The sequence below is a fragment of the Ptychodera flava genome, chromosome 13 (genome assembly GCF_041260155.1).
Source record: "Ptychodera flava strain L36383 chromosome 13, AS_Pfla_20210202, whole genome shotgun sequence".
NCBI lineage: Eukaryota > Metazoa > Hemichordata > Enteropneusta > Ptychoderidae > Ptychodera > Ptychodera flava.
The window spans coordinates 14,424,309-14,449,961 of NC_091940.1; the positions used below are offsets into that span (position 1 = coordinate 14,424,309).

At 40.3% G+C, this 25,653-nt stretch overlaps 1 protein-coding gene across 2 annotated transcripts in view; it reads left to right on the forward strand.

Annotated features, from left to right (window-relative positions):
• The first annotated feature begins 2,348 nt into the window (after positions 1 to 2,348).
• The window catches only part of LOC139147528 (uncharacterized), a 29,460-nt gene continuing 6,155 nt past the window's right edge, over positions 2,349 to 25,653 (forward strand). The window contains exons 1-6 of one of the 2 annotated variants that reach the window (XM_070718642.1): positions 2,349 to 2,709; positions 3,330 to 3,493; positions 3,956 to 3,988; positions 20,194 to 20,418; positions 22,052 to 22,213; positions 22,647 to 22,811. In XM_070718642.1, the coding sequence (XP_070574743.1) occupies positions 3,436 to 3,493; positions 3,956 to 3,988; positions 20,194 to 20,418; positions 22,052 to 22,213; positions 22,647 to 22,811 (643 nt within the window). In that variant the 5' untranslated portion in view covers positions 2,349 to 2,709; positions 3,330 to 3,435. The remainder of the gene's footprint in view (positions 2,710 to 3,329; positions 3,494 to 3,955; positions 3,989 to 20,193; positions 20,419 to 22,051; positions 22,214 to 22,646; positions 22,812 to 25,653) is intronic. The other variant, XM_070718643.1, reaches the window with a different exon arrangement.

Sequence of the window (25,653 nt, forward strand, 5' to 3'; positions counted from 1 at the left end):
GCGACGTATGGTTATCACTGATCAGCTGATGATGGAACGTAATTACGTGTAACTAAACTTCTCCATAACGATATGTTACCGGCAGACATGGAGATAATAGCGAGTGAATAGAAATGACGGTGACTGGTTTAAAAAATTCACAGTGCTGGTAAAAATTCTCACAGGCTTCTTAACGTAGTGACCGACATCATCGGTGATGTCAGTTTGTGTTTCGATGTTGCTTGGTCACCACTCAGGTGACTTTAGTGACGGGCTGCTCTGAGCCTCGTCAATCGCTTGCACTGCATGAAAACCCAATAATTCAGATAAATTCACATTAATGAGATGCCTGTATTATAGTATAATACACGTGAATTCACATGAATCCACATGAATACAGGCTTGCTGAGTACAAAAAGTGGATTATTGACTGTATCCATCTGTATATGCACTATTCAGCTAAAATACAGGCAATAATCCATGTTAATACAGTAAGTATTATAGGGTTTTTATGCAGTGTTGTACGCCAGAAAAAGAACGGTCTGCGAGTAGTCATGTCGAAAAAGCTGGAAAAACTGCGATAGTTTGGTGATTTTTGAGCGGATTTCTGGTAGTGGTAGGCCCCTAATAACCATGTTGTCGATGAGTGTTGGCAATTTGGTTGGAAAATTTTCGAAATATCGACAAACAAAGTTGCGACAAGCGTGCTGTCGGGCAGAACAGGGCGTTCCCATGGCTGTGGTGGTGACGTTTAAGTCAAAACCAGCCGTAAAAGGCAGAAATCCCGTCCGAAAACACACAGCTATGGACCCAAAGCTAGCCTAACTGTACAAACGAAGTTTTATAGCCCGTGCGCCGCTTCTTTCGGGAATTTTGCTAACAGCAAAAGGCACGATTGAAAATCGATGAATTCCTTAAACTGACCATGGAGCTAGAAACTAGCTCCATGTAGCGACCAACTCTCTTTTATTATGCGAAAAAAAACCCCGGCGACTCTTTGACGCCGTACAGTCATTCTAGTCATGAGCTTGGTTGCTACCGTATACCAGAAAACAACCGACTTTAACGTCAAAGGCCTATTGCTGGTACGTACTTTGAGACAGAAAATAACGATATGTTAGCGGTAGACATGGAGTTAATAGCGAGTGCAGAGAAATGAAGGTGACGGTTTAAAAAATTCACAGTGCTGGCCAAAATTCTCCAGTGTGTGCTCCTGCTAATGTGTCACCATTGTGCCTTGAATCACGACGCGGTTTGTAAATTATACTCGGTATATACACTCGCAGAAAACGACGGCGTGAAGCATACATCTATATAATTTTGTTGAAAAACTCATGAAACGGCAACTCCGGCGATCTTTTTCTGCTTGGTCGGTCGATACTTTCTGGGTGGCATTTGTTACATGGAGCAGGACCATGTCTGCTTAGTTATGTTAGAATTTGGCGCTTGGCAACGAAAAGCATGCGCGTTTCCAGCGTTCCTTTCGATCTAACTTCCCGTTTATTTTTGAATAATGAGCAGTGTTTGTTTGCGCATATCATGAATATATAAGCGTCCACTAGGTTTACGGACGTCCTCGGGACACGTTTCCCAAGATCTTCATACCTTCCCCTTTTTCATTAACATCACTATCTTTCCGATGTTGACCAACCTCTGATAAGTCCACAGATTAGCATAATTAGTTGTGTTGACTAATTAATTACAGCATGTGTGTATGAGAGATATACGTCCTTGTAATGGAGTGTAAAATAAATAAAGAGTCACAGAGGCTAGGTTAGGTTATATAAACCATTTATTTTATTTATTCCGATCATTCAGAGCATGAAGAAAGAAGAGAAATGATAGAGAAAACAGTGTGAAAAACTCAGAACCTATTGGGTCGCCTGTGGTGACACGGGAATGAGAATCAAGCATATGATTTTACTTTTTGGTTTTATTGTGTTCTGAGGAGGGAAGTTCCAATCATAATTTCGTCTTCGGATTTTCGCGCATTTAAACTTTGAATTCCGTTCTAGAGACGAAGAGGGGCTTGGCTGAGGGCAAACGCGGTGAGTGTCGTTTTGTCGTGCGTGTGCTCTGATAATTCACGTCTGCCCAGCTCATTTCCTCGCTAATAGTACTGTATACTGAATAGGACTGCATACAGAATCCAAATTTTCTGGACCACAAATTTGAAATCTCGAAAAAGGCAAAGATGTTGAAGCAGCGAAGAACATTTTAGAATATTTTGTCTTTTTTTAAACTGCTATCGAAAAATGAGTAATCGAATATTAATCGAATACTGCGTGCGTGGTTTGACATCGACATCCAATTGGGTCGTTGGGGGCGCTACTTTTTTAACATAATGAACGAAGAGCGTGACGTGCCTTATTCATGTTATTGAAAGTAGTTGCCATACCGTGTGTACAACAATAACTACACTCGGATTCACCGTTTGCTTCCTGTTGCGTAGTCGCAACTGCCAAACAAGCGCATAATATAGGCAGGGACCCGTTCGTTTCGGACTGTGACGGCCCAACACACTGCTGCCGGATCACGTTTAACGTTTGGGCATATAACCAGCGAACATTCCGACAAGGCAAGGCTTCGCTGAAACAACTCCGTGCATTGACATTGACGCTGCATGAGGGAAGCTCACACCCAGCTCAGGGCGAGACAAGTCTTCAAGGCCACGTTTACATGGATTAGTAGGACTAGACTGGACGAAGAAGCTCGCCAAGATGTTCGCGGGTAAGGTCTTTTTGTAGAATTACCACTCTCTGGCCTTTTAACGCTTGAGGTGCGCTATTCCTGACGGCACGAGCAGGGCAGATCTTGTCTCATTAGTGTTGCTTTCGTCTTAAACGATGAGAATTATCGCTACCCATAACATTTAAATGTCGATAATAATCAAGCCCAATTGAAAAAATTGCACGGTCAGTTGAGTACAAACGAACAGTTTGTCACAGCGCGCCAATTTTAATGAGTCATAGCTTTAATATATCCGAAGGTAACCTTTATATATACTCGTCGAGGTCGAGGTGAACCCCATTCGCCCGGTTTGTCGTCGAGCCAGGCAAACTTGAGAATACGGGTCGCTTGTTCGGTAAATGTTGTCGTAGTTCTCCGCCCGGTTCTTCTCTTTCAGCAGCTATTACCTGCGTGCGACAGTACTAGTGTTGCCGTCAATGCGTTTCACAATGGCCGCGTGTTTGCTCATCCGTTTTGAGGTGAACGAAGACAGGCATGTGCCGTCCCTTTGTATATGCTGAGCTCTTGTCTCGAGAAGAGCAGTTGGTAATTGTGTGACATACGCACATTCCTAAACATTCAAACAAACAGCAATATACGTGATTTATTTCCCCTAACAGCGCACGCATGGATTTGTTTCTGCGCTCCTATCCACGTCGAAGATGACTGAACGGGCGTAAACACCGCATCCAGTGACATCGCTATTTAGCAGACTGTTACACGGAAATGGAGGAGAGGAATGGACGGGGAAGCTATGGAGCCGGTGGAGTCTCTTTGTATCTAGGTGAGTTAATGCGTGGATAGACATAAAAATGGGCCTTATAAATGCATGGCGACAGAACAAATGAGTCCTGTAGGAAACGAGGGCAGCGGGCTTACAAATCACTCTCTGCAGTACATCATGCCAAGTAAATATGTACTCATTTTAACAAGCACAGTCACAGAAACCCATCTCGTCACACATCCTTTACACAAAAAGAAGAAAAAGCAAAAGTCAGGCGATTTCCAGATGTGAACGTTCCGACATTCACTGTCGTCGTTTTATTCGTTATCGTTTCCGTTCGGTGACGTCGATTGTTTCGTATTTACGACACATCGCGTCAGCGGCGGCGTGGCTATTTGCTTGCTGATGCACCACACAGCATTCAGGGAGAAATATCTACTTGCAATATTCTGCGATTCTTTTATCGGGAAACGATACTATTCCCAAAAGATGAGCGTTCTTTTTTATTTTACTTTCTTGCAGTTACCATGGCACTGCAAATTGCATCAGCGGGAGGTGAGTATACAGTTGACCGGTATAGTAGTTCATGCACAGGTACACTCTACGCCATTTGGGCACGACAGAACACGTGTATTAACATATTTTGTGATTCATCTAATCAGCCACAGAATGACAATTAATCTCCACCAGTTGTCCACAACCCCCCTCCCCCCAACGGGGTTATTATATTCCATGCATTCTCACAGCGCCTCCGTGGACTGCATAGACGCTGCTGTCCCAACCTCCCCTGCTGCCCTTCCAAATTATAACTCATTGTTCACACAGATTCTGTATTCTGGTTTGTGCCTATACTCGTTCAGATGCCCGCTAGCATGATATTGTTAGTTTCAGGGATTTCATATTCCCATTAATGGAAAAAAGCTCGTTTCAATTAATGACGTAGATGGCCCAGATACGGATCGTCAACGATAGATATCTTGCAGCAGCCTGAGCCCTCAGAATCCACGTTCATAGATAATGCATCTGATATCTACAATGTGTAAAACCCCTCAACGCTCAGTTTATTGAAACATTAAAATTATACAACACGTCAGAACGTGCGTATTTATATTTATATTTGTATAAATATTAGATTACTTTTGCACATATTAATGTCCACGTCTATTTCCCGTCACAATATCATGTTTATATCAAGTAATGTCTGTGGCACGGTACTCTGTCATCTATAAAAATGCGCGGTCACACGATGGCGACAAATTCACAATTCGAAAGAAGCGTCTCCGTTTACGTTCACCGTTACCATGGAAAAGGCAAACCGCAGATGCATTCAAATTTCCGTGGTATGCTCACATTACAATTGTACTGTCTGTGTATGTGTGTCAATTGAACGTTTTGAAATTATAGTCACCGAGTATTGTTAGATACTAATAGAGTGGTTTTTCTCGTCAATGTTAACTGCGGGACGGCCTCACTGCGACTTGAAAGCGTGTACGCAACGAGTGTGTCGTACGTAAGTGCCCAAGCGCAGAGTGTTCAAAATGACCGGGTATACATGTAGTTGTGCGCACCAACGAGCCAGACGTCCGTGAAACTCAAAGATAACAGATCGATATATTGGTATCTCAGCTTCTATGGCTAGGTGCAGGGTTACACATTAAAATGTTAATTATAACATCGCCTATTTAGATTAACGAGGGCCATGCGGTGGAAGATTATCATGATTATCTAAACATTAGAGACACGATCACAATCAAGACTCGTGGAAAAACTTCGCAACTATTGTATCGGTTGTTCAATTTGAATTCACCTTAGTTTATTCTCCGTTTGTTCGTAAATCGAAAATATCAGAATATATCAGAAAATATCAGAAATAGTAGTGGAGAACCGTATGGACATGACCTAGTCAGCTGCAGCTATTTTTGCTAGATTCGGCATCACAAATATATTGCTCTCGCCCGCGTGACATAGACTTCAATGCCATATTTTTATAACAAATGGCAAATATAATTCTGAATCAGACACTGGCTTGTCAAAGAGAGAATGGCCACTAAAGACTCTCTCATATGAAATGTACGAAGGTTTGTACACATGTGTTTTCTTGGTGGTAGAGATTCTCATTTATTTCATCATGACACCTTCATTGCCGTATATGTTTGTTTGTCTGAGAGAGAGAGAGAGAGAGAGAGAGAGAGAGAGAGAGAGAGAGAGAGAGAGAGAGAGAGAGAGAGAATAACGAATGTTCTAATCTTAAAATTGATGAGATTTCAACTTTTTTAATTGAAGAGTACGGTGATGTTAATGACATAGAAATGGACACGCGGGACGGTCAAAATAAATAGTGTATTTCGGGTAGGATGTAGGTCACAGGGAAACTTTTTATTTTTTATTTTTGTCGGCTGAGACCCATAAATAACTAAAGGTAAAATTTAAACACTTAACTCAAAATTGTTTGAAAATGCGAAAAAATTTTTAGGGTCGAGGGGTTTTTAAAAGGGGTTTTTATAGGGTACATCGGCCTCGCATAACCGGAAATACATTATTTTAATTTTTTGTTAGGCCTAACCGAAGTGTTTGGGGATGAGGTCAAGCGACTTCCTTGTTCAGACATGAACATCTAATTATCAGAGGGCTCTAACAGGTTTTTTTTTCAATTTTCATTTTCTACACAGAATACCCATGGAGATAGATCAAAATAACATAAAATAGGCCGTATTGTTTTCATTGTCACGAGAGAAATTGTCAAAGTATAACTATTTTTTCGTAAAGAAAGCATAATATGCGCATTTATTTGTAATCCAAGGGCTCCGGCCCATATGCAAACGGATTGCATTACTACATTATACAGACACAATATACAAACATGAACAAGAACGCATCGTAAGGTTGTTGTATTACACAAACAATTTTCATGCAAAGACGAAACGCTTTAAAGGGAGGGTATCTTCGGAACTGCGCATGTGCGGCGACTTAGTTGTTTACAAACAATGTATTTTATGCGTGATATCTAGATGCATCATTTACGATATTCATTGTTAACAAACATGTTTTAACTTTCATCAATCGCCAGCGTACCCTAGATACAGTGTTTACATCGGTCGTAGGGGTCCCTTGCAACCTTTGAGCAGTGTTCCCCCACCCTTTCCCTTTAAAAACAAAACGATACACTTGAAATATCAGCTTTGTATCTGTCGATCTGTCCATTGTATGGTAAACTGCGAAATCAGATCTTACACCTCTGGATGCAATTCATAAAAAGCGCCGACTGTCATTGGGGAAGGGACAGTTATTTCGGGATACTCGTATTGCGATCACCATACAAAGATGATCCTGTAATCGCACAGAGTTCACACTTTGACATCCGATGAAGATTAAAATCCCCGCACAGGCTTCTGTTTGCACAGGGTTGGTTGAAGAGAAGTTTTTTTATTCACAAAATATATCTGTAAATGATGCAACTGTGAGTTGTAAGTTGCATAATGTGCAAAATTAGTGCGAACTCTTCAAGCGAAAAAAATAAACTGTCTTGCAGCAATTTGAAATTTCAAGTATATGGGCACATGTTTCTTAAATGTTTGTACGGTTTGTTTGTATGTTGTTAGCTTTCAATGAACGAAAAGATGAGCAGCAATAAACAAGTAAACAACAGTGATGTATTCATAACAGATACTTCTACTAATCACCACTGCCACCACCACCACCACCACCACTTCCATCATCATCATCATCATCATCATCATCATCATCATCATCATCATCATCATCCTCATCATCATCATCATCATCATCATCATCATCATCATATCATCATCATCGCAATTTAAATCTCTGCCTAAAGAGAGAGGCAGCTCCATGCGCACTTGCAAGTTAAATGCCCCGGAAATTACAAACGTAAACCGTCGTCGTAGCTTTGTCCTAGTTGTCTTTTATAAACACCCCTGTTCTTGCTTAGAAGCGCAAGGTTGAAGCAGAAATTGCTACAGTCTGGAATTCACTGAGTCGAAGGCCGAATACGAAATGCGGGTCATAGGATGTATCATTTACTCAACTCAATATCGCTGTTCAGTCATACGTACAGGGCCCAGCGTTGAAAAGACGCCAAAAGCGATCCGCTGTAGCGTGATTCAAGGTCGGTGTCCCTAGTTTATTGAGCACGACGCGAAGCCTTTTGTGACCTTCTGCGCACGTCAATTGCGCTGATAATGCACTGCACCGTGACGTCGCGTCGTTCGGCAAATAAACCAATTTGATCTTATTGCAGAAATAGAAACAAGTAACGGTTGCACATAAAAGACATGGTATTGCCTTCCGCAAAAAATCGAATTTTGAATCACACCTTCGTCGTGTCTTTTGCATCACCGCCAACCATAAGAGTAAACATTCAAGAATCGTCATCGTTTCGGCGATGATTATTGGTGCAGCAACGCTCAGAAATGCCACTCTACCGTCGCGGTGAGGATGACTCAACGGAAGATTGATCATTACTCGCATCCTAAGAGCCACCGTCAACAATTGTTATCTCGTTTCAATGAGCAGCTCACTGATGCTTCCTCGGTTTTCGGGAGACCGCCGGCAGCCTCTCCTCGACAATTTGCACAAATTTGCCGCTCGATTTGTCACCCGGGAGACGTGTGTGTGTGTGTACAGTTGTACGTGTCTGTGATGAATTATGCCCGTATGACTTTCCTCCGAGTAGCTGTACTTTGAAGTTAAAATTATGGTCACGATATCACGACATCATAAAACGGTCACACAAACCAGCGATCTTTGGCCGTTCTCAACAGAAACAGCTTCCGTTATAGTTGAAAGTGGAGAGAATGCGAATAATGTCGGCAAAATCATTTTGATATGATGATAGATTGGACCTCTCACCACATCATAATTTTCTTATGGTTTTGCAACTTTTCACTATTGCGTTTTATAGATAAAAATAAATAAACGTAGAGAAGAGGCAAGATTTGCATACACATCGGGAACATTATCACAAGGCTGGTAATTCACCAAATTAGCATACATACATACATACATACATACATACATACATACATACATACATACATACACGATACATACATACATATATACATAGAGAGACACAAAACTCGCAAATACGTATCACACGGTCGCTATAATAAGTTGTTTTGTGATAAAACAGAGAGTAGCCATATAGTTATATCACGCAAAGGCGGTTTTTCACAGTGTTATCAAAACCCCACTACATATTAGATTCATGACAGTTCCATCACGGACAGCCAAATCTATCGCTTCACACGCATTAAGTGATTGACGATAATATATGGCAATTACAGTGGCGTACAATTTACCAAAGCAAACAATTAGGAAATCAATTATAGATCTTTCCTCACTGCATGTCAAATGGCTTGATGTATGACTTGTATTCATTAAATTGTTGATAACGACACCACTGGGGAAACAATGCCTTGTTAAAATATCATCAACGAGAGACAAATTGAAACATTGTGAATTAGGGAAGCATATTGAAAAAACGCTTTGAAGAAAATGGAACATGGCAGCTGGAGTTGATACATAGAAATCCCTTACATTTTAGTCAGTATATTACTATCATTCATGACTCTTCATGATATGTCAGCAGTAGCGTTAATGTCAAAGATTTGGATTTTTCCCGTTACAATTTAAACTATGAACTTACGCGACTCAATATCGGTGCTCACACTTTCAAATTGTAGAGCCGCAGAAAGCAAGGCTATGCGCAGGAGAGAGTTGGGCTTAAGCACGTATGTTGAGATCGTAAAACTGTCCTTTTAAAGGGCACCTTAAGGAAAGATGTCCGGTCCGTCAAATTTTTCCAATACTTTTCTGATCAAGGCTCTTTAATTAAGTTTACTTTCCCAATCCTATTTTATTTGAAAATGGAAAATGTTATTTTCCCTTTGGAGTTAACACAGGGATGGCGGCCATTTTGAATTTCAAATGTTGATAAAGCTAAGGTACATGTAATTTGTTTCTCAGGTACCAAACTAACTTTTATTCTTGATTTTGAAAGAGAATGGCTGAAAGTTTTCTTGAGAAAAGTTCGAAAAAGTTAAGTCTTTCACTGTCAAGGCGCATACTACCTTAAAATGTGTTCAGCAATGTCTTTCCCGACGACTTCACATATTCCGAGGCCCCTCAGAAAGACAGTCGTAGCTTTGAAGAAGTCCATGAAGATAGAACTCGCCTTGGGGACAGATATTCTGACTCTCAAACTTTTACAATTCTTTTCTGATATACCACTTGTGGGGGTTCATTTTAAAGCTCTTGGTGTAAGAAAACTTTTTACCGTCTTAGTTTTTCAAAAATCGAAAATTTTATTTTTCTCCATAGAGTTAACACAGAAATGGCGGCCATTTTGAATTTTAAATATCGGTAAATCTTGGGTTATTTGTTTCTCTAGTACCAAACTTTACACGGTGACCCCCGGTTTTTATTCTTTATTTTGAAAGAGAATAGCTGAAAGATTCCTTAAGGAAAGTTTGAGTAAAAGTTTAAGTCTTTCACTTTCGAGGCGCGTACTACCTTAAAGCAAATGCTTTGCCGTGTGAACGTAATCAAGCGGTACACCCCTACCCTTCTGAACTGTGAGGGAATACATACCTATCTTTAATACCAATCTGGAATGCTAACAGGCAAATTATAGCTAAATATTCCAGTACTGTTGTTCTGTCTTTGGAGTACTAGTGTTTACTCCAATCCCAAGCCTTGTCAACCTACCCAGTTTTAAACTTAGCCTACAGTGGCAGTACAGCATGTTTGTGTTCTGCCCGATGTTATCGCCGAAAGGTGAATTGCAGTCTGGGGTATAGTTCTGAATCATTTTTCAACAATAACATATTACAACCCTTTTCAGAATTAGAGCGCGAAGCCACTGCAGTGAACTGCAATAAAACTGCTCACACTAATTAGTTTCAGCTGTAGCCAGCTGTCAAAGTCGACAACATTGTATGTCCCATGCAGACAGTTTGTCTGGGGAAGTTGAAATAAAAAAGATTTGTACATGGACCAGGCATGGTAATGTTACATTGTACCTTAATCTTGAACACAGGGTGCCAATCGTAACTCTCATTTACAACTCGAGCCTCAGACAGAGCTAGTTTTGCCTTTGTACAAGCAGACTTTTTGGTCTTTATCAAGTAGCCTTGTTCAACACCAAAGTGGCCAAGGCTACAGCTGAAACTAATTAGTGTAAGCAGTTTTATTGCAGTTCACTGCAGTGGCTTCGCGCTCTAATTCTGAAAAGGGTTGTAATACAGTGTGTCCTGTGTGCACTGGTAACACTGTGTATGTCAACATATTAGCAAAAGCGACAGTTAAGGTTGATGAAGCGAGATGAAGGGACGTAGGCGCTTGTTCACAGTACAAATGCATCCCAGGAGACACTGCTTGCAACGTATGGAGTAGACCATGTCTATAATCTGAGTTATGGGACAAAATGTACAAAGCGATTGCGTAAATAAATTGCATAAATCCAGGCGTGATTTACATTTATAACCGTTTGCTCATCCGCACATGTCAATCATTATTCAAATTCATTTAACATACTGTCGGATGTGCCCCGAGTAATCTCGTCATATGTGCCTCGATTAATCTCGTCATAAAGTGCAAGCCCCATCGATGCAATAGCCTCGGCGTAAGTGAGCCTTTTTCTATGCACGGCAGCGCACAGCTCAGCGTGGCCGAATCAAGAACTCTCCTCGTAGAATATTATGAGCGCTTGTTATGGCAAGATTGTTATGATTCAGATCTGAGTCCCCGCCAACACAACTACAGTAATTCCGGGCGATGGTGTAATAGCATTCATCTTATTTTGCACTCGACATCCATAAATCATCTGTGAACTTTTGAAACTTTCAACATTGTCATTAAGCCTGCTGCAACGGCGGTCGTCTTGGTGATCTTGTAAACCATCTCATGCAATACTCTAAAAGCCGCGCATGCAAACTTTAAGTGTTTACATCAACACATGCTTATATTAGTTTTATAAGCCAAACATATCAATAGCACTTCACATAGGTATATGTTTTGGTTGGCTAAGTCGAATTTATTCCAATACATACATTTAGATTGTTGTCTCACCGTAGGGCGTATGGTACTTTGTGTCACATTCCACCTTCTGGTGCGATCAATGTCGATTTTGTAAATTGTCAGCGAAACGTCAGTTAACAGCTACCATCGTATTGGTTTGAGTTCAGCGTTGAAATCACCCAGAATTTAATGGTCGAAATAAGAGCACCAGATGATTTGGTAATCATATCTGCACGTTACCATGGTAACTTGTCGACGAATTTCTACGCCAGCAACCGGGTCTCACCAGAGATGTCAATACCGTCATATTGCAGATATTTATGACATTCGAAAACACACCAGGGCGCACACTGAATTAAAACAACGAGCATCGAAGAGCTGAAACTCGGTATATCGTGCAGCCTTCAGTAAACATTTACTTTTCTCGGTGTGGCTGATGCTATTTAGGTCGCACCGGTTTAGCAAGGTTTATCAAATTCCACAGAAGGCACGGGTATTTGGAGCATCGCCGTTAATGGTGGACGTAAAATGCATATCGCCAAGGCCTTGCGCCTGGAGATTTGTCGGGAAATCGACTAGGTGCGGACACTCTCGATGCTTTACGAGCTCGACTGCCGCTGTAATTTATGTGACATGTCTCAATCTGTTGCGATGGTATTCCAAATGGAATTAACGAAACGGGGCTGTCAAGATTCATCAACGTCCTCGGTGCGGCCATAAGTGCGTTACCGGGCTACGGAGGTCCGCAAGATATAGTGAATGCATTGCGTGTCTCAAATCCCCCTACAGCAGTAAACGTGACCGATATGATGATTTTGATGATGTTGTGGTGATGGGTGAATGCTTCCCAGCTAACCACAAAGTTCATGGTCTTTCTTTCTGCATGGCTGCTGCGCTTGCGACCTCGCCGGAAACCGGTTGAATATGCGCCTTTAGGAATCGCCAGTCGGACGATCGCTTGCTGTCCGTTGACAAAACACACCCCATCAAACAGAAAAAAAATGCCTAACAAAGCAAAAAAGCTAGCGCCATCTCTACACCCAAAATATAAAGAGCAACCATGCCCTAAAAACTCCTGAAACCAAAACTAAAACGGAAACGAACAACGAAAACACAAAAACGAAACGAAATAATGAATTAGTTGCGTAAGTGAATGCACTAACAGTAAACCTTTCCTATAACCAATGTATTGATTTAAATTAAATTCACAGCAATTTCAGATGCTTGACGGAAACAGATTTCACCTTATATTCCATAAAGGATTTCAATCATAGAGAGGTGTTTTGTTCGCCAGGAAGAAGTACATCCTAATCTACGGTCGCTGTATTGATTGCAATTTTCATTCTTGATTTTTCAACGGATACAAGTACATCGGCACTAAATACTTGTACAGGTGACAGGGCAAGCTCATTTCGATCGAGTTATTTTAAAGTGAACTTGCACTCGGAAAGTTACACAAGGAAAGCCAAAATAAAGTGGGTGCACACTGATGCGTTGTCGTCGTTTTTTCTCTACGGTTAACTGATTACAAGACGACGATAAAACCCAACAGAGAATCGATCGATATTATCGTAAACCTAATGGGAGGGAAATTGCACTTCTGTCGTGACCCTCACTGGCCTTGCTCTAAGTAGCTTTTCCACGTTCTTCAGGCGAAATTTATCATCGGGCGATCAGTGACGTCACCGTCCATGGATGCGCTCAAATCCTTTCGAAGTTCGGGGCAAAGCTATTAGTATATAGAGTGGTGGGTAACGCCAGCTTTGTTACCAAGAGCGTTCCATCACTGTAGAATGGGAACCTGGGTGACGTCAAAAACACGATGATACATGTTGTCACTGGTTTGCAGAAATGTGAGAATAGCATTAAAAGATGACAGGACAAGACAGGATGGCTAACGACTCACTCGGACTTTCGTTGTCATATAGAATGTTTACTAGAGCTGTAATTTATCAAACAATGATACATGTATGTGTACTTTGATCTGTTATATATTGAGAGTGTCGATTTCGACGTCGGCGGTACCAACATGTTTCTCGATTGAATGGCTGTCTTGTTTCATATTTCACTGAACACATTTCACATGGCTATATATAAATGCATATCTACATATGCATATACATACATACATACGTACGTACGTATATATATATATATATATATATATATATATATATATATATATATATATATATATATAAATATATATAAATATATATATATATATATATGTATATCTATATAATATATATATATATATATATATATATATATATATATATATATATATATATATATATTTATATATATGGACAAAGAGAAAATTACAAGGAAAATGAACTTCTCTACAAGAAATGATGTCAGGTGTTTCGAAAAGAATGAGTACATCCTATCCCCACATGTGGCATATCTCCCTTGTCTAAGAAATATTATCATAATTGTCTACCGGTACAGCTCGTTACATCTTCCAACCGTGTTAAACGAAGACACAGGCTACTGTTTGGAGAATTTTTGTGATTTGAAAATGTATTCATAAGACGACGCCTCTTCAAAAATTCGGCATAAACCGTATACATACTCTAACAAAGCTAATCAGTTTGGCTTATGTGCACGCCGTATGATTGTGACAGAGGTGCGCCTTATCCAAGACGCGGGGAATCGGCTTGAAAAGTAAAGTCGTCCCGTTTTTCTCTTAACATAGTCGATAGGTGACCATATGTTTTGTTTTCAACGAGGATATCAAAACATGAAGCAACAGAGAGAAATAGTGTGTTTTTTTATCTGTACTGCACGATGCATGATGAATAAATCATCAGTAGGTAGTTTCTGATTTTTTAAATTTGCAATATTCATCTTGACATAGAAATAACACAATCCAATGTACCTGGTTATCAAATTGAAAACCTTACCACCGAGAAGTTAGTTTGTAAATTAAGCGCCAGTGGTCGTCACGCTGCGCGTGCGCGATTTTTTTGTTGATAAACATTAATGTTTGTAAACATAAGTCTTCTCAACTTCAATCGGAGTGAGATGGAGCGGTCCCTCACTTTGTTAACGCTTTGTAAGACTCAACATCATGCAATAGTAAAATATTAAGATCGGAAACGAACTTCAGTGGTGTACTTCTATCTATAAACTCATGTAAGGCTGCGAACATTGAGACACTCTGCACATTATGTCGCTGAGTTTACTGCACGCATTCACAGTGAACAAATGGGTTTGATCGCGCGCGGTCACGCTGGTTGTACACAATGCTATGTATAGTACAGTAAAAATACATCACTAAAATATATAACTATATATATATATGTATGTATGTAGACCAGCAACAAGCACAATGCCTAATACAAACATTACATTCAAGACCATGCTCGGCAAGCCAGAGCAGGACACGGGAGATGCTGTTGCTTCGGTATAAGGGAGTAAAGGAGAAGGTCACCGCGTTGACGTACACGGATCCGGATATAAGAGAATTCGGTCCAACAACAACCAGCTGCACAACGTACTGGCCCCGCGACGACTTGGCCCACGACCCACTGTTGATCATCATTTCTTACTTCTTCTGGTAATACGTGGCAAGAAATAGTCAAATGACAGGACACAATAGACAAAACGAGCGGGTTTTCGCGGCATTTGGCAGGAAAATTGCACGGCTACACATAGGGACGTATTGAGAGATCCTGTGCACGGTCATGGCAGAGATCCAACGGCTAGCTAGTGTAGGCCTACCGGTGCTACGCAAACTTCGTTGTTGTACCTCCTGATTGCCGGGTAGGTCTGAATCCTCTTTCAAATGAGATAACCCCCACATAACAAGAAGACCTATGAAAGGTCCTTCGCTTGACTTGATACCTGTACTCGGAATTCTCGTTTGCACCCCCAAACGGGGTAAACTTCATAGTGGAGTTGGATTCTCCACAGCCGAGTATAGCGCGCCATATACCCGGTTCTCTTGACACCGACGTTCATGCAGACCACGGAACAGATGCTTCTTGCTGCAGCGGGCATTGCTCTGCGAGCTGTAGATTTCTGTAGCTTGCGTTTTTGTCAATTGTACTCCTGTTGGGCCTCTTGAAATGAAAGTTCTCGTCCTTGCTAGCGATGTCGTAGAATAGAGCCCGGTCATTAATAGTCTGTTGGCATATACACGCGTACGGGTAAGTGTTTAGCTCCATGGCTCGAGCGAGCCCACCCCCCCTCCCCCAATTCCAACTGATTCAAGAAAATCATGATCAAATGTGATCTCAATCCAGCGTGTAATTACTGTTAAATATTCAGCAGATATTTAACTTAGATTAATTGACATTTTATTGCCTGTTAGATTTGGTAAGTTGTATGCTTGTGACAAATCAGCCGCCATATCAGCGGCAATATCGCAAACATAATAATCGACCCGTAACCTCATGCGGCATTCTCGGATATGTTGTCAACAAGGGGACCCCCCTCAGGACATGCGCAGCGCGACGACCACTGCGCTTTAAATTAGGGACAAACTCTACTTCATATAAAAATGAGTCTGCAATTAAGGGGGCACAATTAGTTCCCATTGGAACCCCTTCACACATTAATGAGAAATGTCTTTATGAATTTTATAAATATGTGTGGAGCAGGAATTCAGGTGTACTTACTCATTAGAGTCTTTCTCTAGCCTGAGTTTAGTCTTTTACAATATTTTACTGGTATGCAGAATCATTTTTTGAAAGAAAGTTGGTTGCTCCAGCTCTGTTTTAATTCATCATGTCGTACCGCGACATATAGGAAAAATCAAAATGTTTTGAATGATGTTGTCGTGTAACTTTAATACATAAATGATAAGCAGACCATAGATGATCAGACACACGTCTGTGATTTTCTGCGAACTTAACGCGAAGAAAAACAACAGAATTACTATAGCATGATACATACAGCAAGCATATCCGCTGTATGTCGCTAGAGGGCGACAAAGTTTCCGTGTGCGTTGCGCGTCATTGGTTGATTTTTTTCAGATGTGCTAGCTTTGGGTCTGATTATACAGGGAATCCGTTTTCGCCGTTTATAACTCTCACGTTCTTTTTAAAAATGGGCAAACTAAAGTACTTGCATATAAGTGAAGGCGACGACTGTCCAGAAATGAACGCTGCACGACTTGCTGCTCAAATACAGATTTGTGTACGTGTGGACATTGGAGGCGACGACTATCAAGAAATGAACACTGCACGACTTCCTACTCAAATACAGATTGGTGTACGTGAACTGCAGTATTATGTCAAATTTGCTGGGCAAGAAAGCATGACCGAGTGTAGACTCCATCCAGTACTCGGAGGGACATACTTCAAGTATGAAATTCCGACAATTTCTATGATAAGAATGGTCAAATCTTGCGTGTCAGAGATCTCCAAAACCAGACGTTTTAACATCTGTTTCAACATTTTTTAAACGGTCGAATCGTACTTGAACGAGAGGTTTCCGAAACCCGCCCTTTTAGTTTCATTTTATAGTCTGCGACTTTCATGTGTGTGTTCGGTATGAAACGCTCGAACTCTACGTCAAGGAAAATTTGTTCTGAACACGACTTTTGAGTTTTCATCGTATGCATGTAGGCGTGATTTCTGTGTGTGATTCATTTGAAATAATCTTATCGTCAACCGAGGAATTTTTCAAGGGACGATTCGGTCCGGTTTCTTTCCGCGATTTCGACATCCTCATGTTTTCTGTTACCTCGATTTTGACGGAACACGATACATAACTACGCAATAGTACCATCAGGCGAACGTATTGTGTACATAAGGAGGATTGACACCAGAAATCTGTGATTTAATTCGGGATCACTTATCGACTTATCGGCAGCTATGTATTCCAGAAAGACATTTATTCACTTTCGCTTCTCAACGATACATCGAACACGTCAAAACAGTCACATTCGGGTTTTCGAAAATCTCGTTCAATTAGGGTCAGTGTATAGGATTTAATCATTTCCTTATTAATCACAGACTTGAATTTGACGACTGGGTGAAACACATTCGAAAACAGTCGGGGTTCGGAAAAGTCTTATTCAAGTACAATTCAATCTTGTCATATCAAGCATATATCTATAAAATGAAAGTTTTAATAGTCGTGTTTTGGAAACTGTCGTTCAAGTAAGATTCGGTCGTTTAATCAGTTGAATATCACGACCACAAAATGAGAATTGAAAATCGTGGTTTAACCTTTCGTTGCAGTCACGCCGATACCATTCGATTATTAAAGCAGTCGGGTTTCAGACATCACGTGCGTGTGAGACATCCGCATTCGTTTCAAAGCTATAAACTGAAAATTTATAGTCGGGTTCAATTAGAACTATTGAAAGCTTCTATATCACAACTTTATGTACAATAAACATTAACAGCAGTCGTGTTTAGGAAAGTCTTGTTCTTTCAACTCACTCACGTCACATCAATTCCCACGCTCACATAGAATTCACATCTATAAACTGAAAAATGAAAAGTCAGGTTTCAGAACCTCTATTTCAAGTACGAAGGATCCAAGGAATTATTGCCATTATAAAATTTAAACGTCGCATGTCGGAAGTGTTGCAGACTGAGTCTAGAAAGTTTGTGCTTCTGGAGGGACCGTGGTTTAACCATCATACTGTATATTTGTACGCTGAAAAATATGACTGTATTAGTATTTTTTCAAATATTCTGCAGAAGACCATAAAGATTACTCAAAAGTTTTCTTAAACCGATCCTTTATCCCGGGGGAACGCTTTTTCTCTGCGTGTTCAGCTGGGATTCGCCACTGAAAACATGCTATCAGGATGGTGCCACTACAAACGCTGTTATTACATGCGATCATATTATCGGCTTTTTCCCTTTTACCACCCCCCAAAGAAAAAACAACTTTGATAATGTAATTCCTTTCTTTCTATCCCAAATCTTCAGACAATGCTATATCAACTGATTCTTCGAGAAAAAGGGGCAAATATGCACTATTACAGACATCACTGATTACTAAATTTTTTTGCGCGAGGAACCCTCAGAGCAAATTAAACAAAAAAATTTGCAACACGCACGTGCACAGCCTGAGGAAATCGTTAGAGAATCTACAATGCCATACCCGTCGGGTAATTTAATTCGCGGCATGGAAACCAAAGAAGGCCCGATTTAAACTCTGTTTTTTTTTTGTTTTGTTTCTTTTTTCAACAGTTTCATCGTTATTCATAATATCGAGCATATACGCGCCGCACATGTGCAATAACCATCACACAGAAAACAGCGTAGGCACACTTAGGTTACTTTCTGTACAGTCCAGAGATCTTCAATGGTTTGTGAAGGTTTATGTTTGCAGCGTTATTTGGTGAAACTAGAATGCGTCTCAGGGACAGATATTCGGACTCAAAACCGTTTATCTACGACTCATTCATTTTGAAGCTCTTGGGGTCAGGAAGTTTTCGCCGTCTCACAGTCTTGTGAAAATCGAAAATTTCATCTTTCCCACACAGTTAATACAGGGATGGCTGCCATTTTGAATTTCAAATGTCCGTAACAGTTGGGAAGTATATTTCTATAATCATGTACCGAAATTTCTACAGTTACCCCTGATTATTTATTCTCCATTTAGTAATAGTATGGTTGAATGTTTGAGAAAAGGTTTAAGGCGCCTTCTAAAATAAGGCACTTAATTTGTTAAAAAGACGATGTGCGTGTTGTAGGGATTTAAGATGATCTGCGCAGGTTCAACAACCTCAGCTAATAACTTTTTCGTGGATTTCGATTCGTATCGTGTGCACCTTGCTCTTTCGTTTCTGTGTGGGCGGCCTAGCAGAGTCTTGGCTTTAATCAATTTTGTAGCTGAGCCAAGAGAAACAAATCGCATTTGAAATAGCCAAGGAAAAAGTAAATGGACTCAAGATGACTGTGTAAATTTCGTAGGCGGAGTTTAATGTCTCGGGGAGGGATGATCGTTAATGATTCAGGTGTAATGCCACTTCAATTTTGATTATATTGCTTCTAGAAAATGATTTTATGTGCAGGTAGAGAGCGCAATTTGGAATTAAGACTGCACTGGGAGCGCAGTTTGGATATGAGTTGGCCATTCCACGTTCCGAGAACATCCACTGAGCTCCAGCAAAAAGGCGGATTTTAACTCCCTTTTTTTTCTGTCACGATAAACAAGTTTTCAGTACACTGCCACACGTTTTGCTCAACGTTGCATGGTAGCAAGCATTTGTGAAAATCGAAAATTATTTTTTTCACTGTTTGAAAGGGCCGTTTTGAATTAAAACAACTGAACTTTGTATAGATAATCTGCTTTTCTATTCCAAAAATGTACAGTGCTCGTTTCATTTTATTCTTGGGAGGGGGGGGGGGGTAGTTAGGCAAATTGTACTTCACCGACTTAGCCAAGCAGAGCGGACCGGACGATTTATCTCAGTTATGCAATTTTTAGAGGGCGCTTCGTAATGCTTATTCCTCTCTTGGGTGTATATGTTTTGAAAAATATGGTAATTTTTCATCATTTCTCATTGCTCATCTTCCACTTTACTTAAGCGTGGCTTTCTGAATCCCACACCGTAAATTATGAATTGGTGACTTGATCGTCTTAACGCAGTGCCCACGGGCGTCCCTTGCGATTTTATCACGCATAAAGTGCTGTTCTGTTACAGTTCCCTGATGACAGACACGTGTGCGTTCACCTCGTTCCCGATACACACAGATTGATGCCGATTTTAATCTCAGTAAATGTCGACATATCTCTCACAGGCCAGTGTGCAGGAGCTGCCGCTGAATATCAGGTTAGTTACGACACAGGTGGGGTATTCAAATCGCCGAATTTCCCGCATCGCAGCAACGTAAACATGAACTGCGCATGGCTTGTAAAGGCGCCCAACAGACGCACCGATAGAGTGTCCCTGGCCATCCGGTTCTCAACACTTACCCAGCGGAAGCCGAATGCAGACTGCCTGGATTACGTCAGAGTTTACGACGGTATGTCACAACCTGAAACCTATTTTTTTCGATGTGATAATTATTCCCATCATACAACACGCTTATTGTTCATTCCTCACGCCCTTGGTGTTAACTAATCTGATCTGACACAAATACAGTCTGTTTACGTAGTTCCATGTTGTAACTTGCGCCATCGGAGATGTCGCCTGCACGGTTCGATTGATTACGTCGTCTTTCATCTGAGATTACATCTTCAGGTAGTATGCGTTTTGAAAACGAAAGACTTGGACTTTTGCTCAAACTTTCCTCATGGAATATCTCAACCATTCTGTTTCAAAATCAAGAACAAAAAGCGGGGGTCACCGTATAAATTTTGGTTCCAGAGAAATAAAGTACCGATATTTGATATTCAAAATGGCCGCCATTCCTGTGTTAACTCTATAAAGAAAAAAGTAGATTTTTAAAAAAGCTACGACGGTCAATTTTTTCTTACACAGAGCTTTTAAATGAATCCCCATGAGTGATGATCAGAGAAAAATTGGAAAAAGTTTGAGAGTCGCATTCTACCTTAACTAAATTGAAAATTTGTTTGAATAATTTCAACTTATACATGTCAATTTTGTCTCTCTGAACAATTTAGAACGAATAAAATAGACAGACGTTTTGATGTTTGGTCTGGCATTGTTATCATCAAATGGCATGCACGTTCTAAAAACACCCCTAGGTATAATATTGGTTCGCAATGCCTTGTAGACCTCCTTTTTAACCCTTAATTTATCTCGTGTTCCCGTACTCGAGGGACCCCAATGGTCGGCTAATTGAATTTCCGAGACCGAATCTAAATAGCATGTGATCCTGTATGCTGCACACATTTCTATCAATTGCCATAACATGCATGTGTACATGTATATAATCATGCATCATGGGAAATGTGCTCCGTTGACAAAAACTGCCTCGCCTTGAAAATTAAAAGCAAAATAATGGAGAATACAAGTTATTGTGACAAATGTCTCTACTCAATTTCCTATTGAAAATAAATAGCATCTTTCACGTTATTCATCGGCCTGCTTTTCGATCTTGATTTCTATCGCGCGCGTTAACACCAAGCGTCGTCGCGCATGCTCACTTCTGTTTAGGTAATTACAATTTCCTGGTGTTCCAAAAAAAAAAAACAAACAAACAAAAAAAAAAAACAAAAAAAAAAAAACGACGGCAAGATTCACTCTGTCGGTGATGAAATGAAAACAGTGTTGCCAACTTTAGTGGAAATATCAAGATTATTTTCTGTGAGACGTATCATATTTAAAATTTAATTTCATGATTGAAATACATCTGATCTCTTCCTTCCGAGTACTGGGATATAGAACAAAAATTCATAATGAAGGCTTTATGCGTAATCCTGTATCCATTCCTATCAGAGTGACTGCCCCAGAATGTCTGAACCTCTCATTTTTTGAAATGCAATTGTCTCAGCAAAATACAATCTAGCAGTTTTCTATGTCCTTAATCCAATGAACGCAACAAAAAGTATTATTTTACTAAGCTCGATTGTCTGTTATGCATTTTTTGCTTGTCACGTAGTATGCTTGTTTGCAATCAAGCCCATCAACTTAAAATGTTCAGAGATGTGCGAAGTTGCAGAAAGCGAACATAACATTTTTAACCTTTACAGGTGAAAACAGTTCATCGTCATTGATAGTGGAGTGGTGCGGCCTTGAGAACCCTGAATCGGTTACCAGCAGCTCTGATTCGCTGTACGTTGAATACCAAGGCGGTGGACTGGAGCCATTCGACGGCCAAAAATACGGCTTTACCATCGCCTACAGCGTTTTCAGTGAGTACAGTTTTGGAAATTCCTCAGACGAAGAGCCCAAATCTACCTATGTATAGACAGTTCCTAACCCTAAAGTTGGGACCGCCGTTAAGATATCGCATGGCGACTGCCGGACACGATCATCAAGTGTATCACCCGCAGATTCGCTTTGGTAGCTGAGTCCAACTTCGAAATTATACGCATGCGCACTCCATTGAATCCTTCTCGGTGCTATTTTATGTTGGACCACATCATCATACTGACAGGGGTTATGGTTCTTTTGGCGCATGTTATAATGGCGATGTAGTTGCTAGACAGTGACTATGATGATATCCTTTAAAATTTCACGTTTGATGAATAAACCCCCAAAACAGCAAGGGATGATGGCTAATAGTCACAAATGTATAATCTTATGTCATTCTTTATTTGTTTTTTTTTGTTTGTTTTCATGAAGCCGTCGGTAAAAATTGTCCCGACGGCTGGCACAAACTACGAAAGTCATGCTACAAGTTTCACTACACAAAACCGAAATCGTGGCAGGACGCTCAGGTGATGTGCACCTACGACGCGGCCAATCTACTGACCATAGAAGACGAAATTGAAGACGTCTTTATTGAAGGTTTGTATTCCTCAATAGACAGTACAGAAACTAATGTCTATGATTATTCTCAGAGGCGTAGCCGTCACGATTTTTAAAAGGGCTTTTCCTGTCCCACGAGTTTTAAAAGGGCTCTGTCTTCGTGCAAGCATGTTCATCAATCGTTTTTTTTTCTTATTGACTCTTATATATACATTCATTTAATTAGCAGTGCATCTTGTAATGTTCATGTTGTTTTGACTTGTGTGGCACACCAACATTAAATTTCCATCGCTTTGAGCGTCCCGCGATCTCTGCGCCTAAAGGTCCCGTCCCCCCATCAGTGCGTCATTGAAAGCAGATCGCAGGAACGTGACGTCAGAAGCCCTTTGCCGAACTTGGCGCAAAAGCTGATACGCCAAGTGGTACGTGTTTGCAATGTAATTGACATCATCTAACTATCCAGTGTTAAGTTCCGCTAGTGAGTCATTTTCACCTTCTGTCATTTCATCGTGTCTCGAGTATCTACTAGTATCGGACATGTCCTATCCAACGTCTTTCAAAGCTCTTATACAGGGTCCATCATTTGGTATCATTTTTCATAAAATGAAAGAAGATCGATTTTATTACTTCAAGTAAGTAATATTCTTTTGGGCTCACGATACTTACAGTATACAAAGGCTTACAAAACTTACATTATATGAAATAGATACCAAGTAAATTGAAATGAACCACGGAAGAAAGCAATAAAGAGACAATGCATATAAGATTCTTCCAAATTCCACATATTTCTGACAGTGACTATTAAATGTACCTGAAAGAAAAATAATTATAATGGAATATTTCTCTGAACACACTATTTTAATAGAATTTTAAACCTTATTATGTTTCTTGTGGATTTCATTTCTGCGGGTAATGAGTTCCAAACTTTTGCTCGATAATGAAAATATCAGTTGCCTACATTTAACTGACTTTGTGATTCATAAAATTTCTGTTGGAAAGCTCAGCGTGTCTGATTGTTAACATGGCTTTGGGGAAGAAATACTTTACTGAGATAATAAGGAGCGTTATTTGTAACGCATTTGTACATGGAGACTGCTAAAAAGTAAAAGATTCTCTGTCTAATTCACAGAGTAACATAGACAGAGTAGCAACACTTGCATGCCTTTTGTTCCATGGTCATCTCGGTAGACTATGGCTTTTCATATTAAATGAGCTCCAAAGGTGTTAACCTTTTTGGAGGCTTTGTTTGTGGTTGATGATTACACGAGATTATGCGAAAATACGACGAGATGGCATCGTACTGCCAGTCGCGTAGCAACCATAGTTACTTTGTGAGCTCTCAGGCCAGAAACACTGCTTCACGCCAATCCAAACATAACACGGCAGCAGTTTCATAAACATGTCCTTCCTTGACGCACGTGTAAAAGAGGGTACGACTGACCGTAAACCATTGAGTAAAACCAGACAGTTTAGATTAAAGACTTTCAAATTTGGTTCAAACACACTCATTATATATTCATAAAAATATGAGAGGAATTTTAAAACGGTAAAACTCGTTTTCCTGAAGCTCAAAACACTCCCGTTTTCGCCAGCACGTCAATTCCGCTCAGCACCACACGACAACAACAACACAAACTTTGCCGAACATACTTTCGCTTAACAATTGGCGAAAATCCGAAAACTACCGAAGGATTCATGGTCGGCACTCTTCGGAAAAGAGAGGCGAGAGCAACCTGAGGCGAGGCGAACATGGATGGGTTACGTAACCGCTTCACGCCTTAAACAATACCTGTTGCCACTCTATCTATCTTTCTCTGTCTAATTGACATAACATTATATCGAGTAAACAGGTCTGCTGACGGGAAATCAAAAGGCAAATCAAAAAGTACACGTAATGCTCTCTTTTGTAAGGTATAGACTTTATCGAATTTATTTTCAGTCGTGTTACTCCAAACTATACAGCATTAATCTTAGGCACTTTGAACTTTTATAATGTGGTGGAATAGGATACCGGGAATCGGAACGTCTATAGTTTTTAAGTGCCTAATATATCAAACATCGCACGTGCCATATGATTCAATGACTTGCTGATGACGGAGCGGGTCGCATTATATATTATCCACCAGCATCAAACAGATTTTAACGAAAGCCAAATAGCAATATTAATGCGCGCATGGATATTTTACTTGTAGCGTTAAGCGTCTACCTTGACATCGCTGGCTTCACTGGACCGGTAACTATGGAAACCGGTCCGTGCATCGTTCACACTGCTTGCTAACTCGATCCCGGGGTGTTCCTATTCACATCAATGCACTGATTCGCACTCACATCGAGGCATGTAATAAAATCTTCATTTGACTGAAAGTGCCCGCTACTATAATCAACATCCAGATGTAAAAATGGTCAAAGTGCATAAGTGTTTTACATACAAAACCCGGTTTTTAGAAAATTATTCATAAAAAAGTCGATAACAAACAGACTGAGTGATTTAACTATAAAAATGTGCCCATCGATGATGATAATTGCTCTAGTTTTTAACAAACCTTTGTTTAACATGGAAACAAAGCATACGATTGTTATTTGCACGAAAATCCAGAAATTTGGAGTGACAGCAATGCAAAAGAGAGACATACAATAAAACATGTACCCTCCCGACCTAGGGCAAATCTTTGCCTGCCCTCTGGCACAAAGTCCCTTGTTTTGGATATAATTAAATATCGGTAACCGTTACTAATATATAAACCCTCGAGGCTGATATGAAGCATTGTGACTAAAATAGTATTATGTACGTTATGAATGTACAACGATAATGTTCGCTATCGCACATTGTTCAACTCTTATCAGTTTTCGTTCGTTCCTGAAATGTCTGAATAGATTTCTT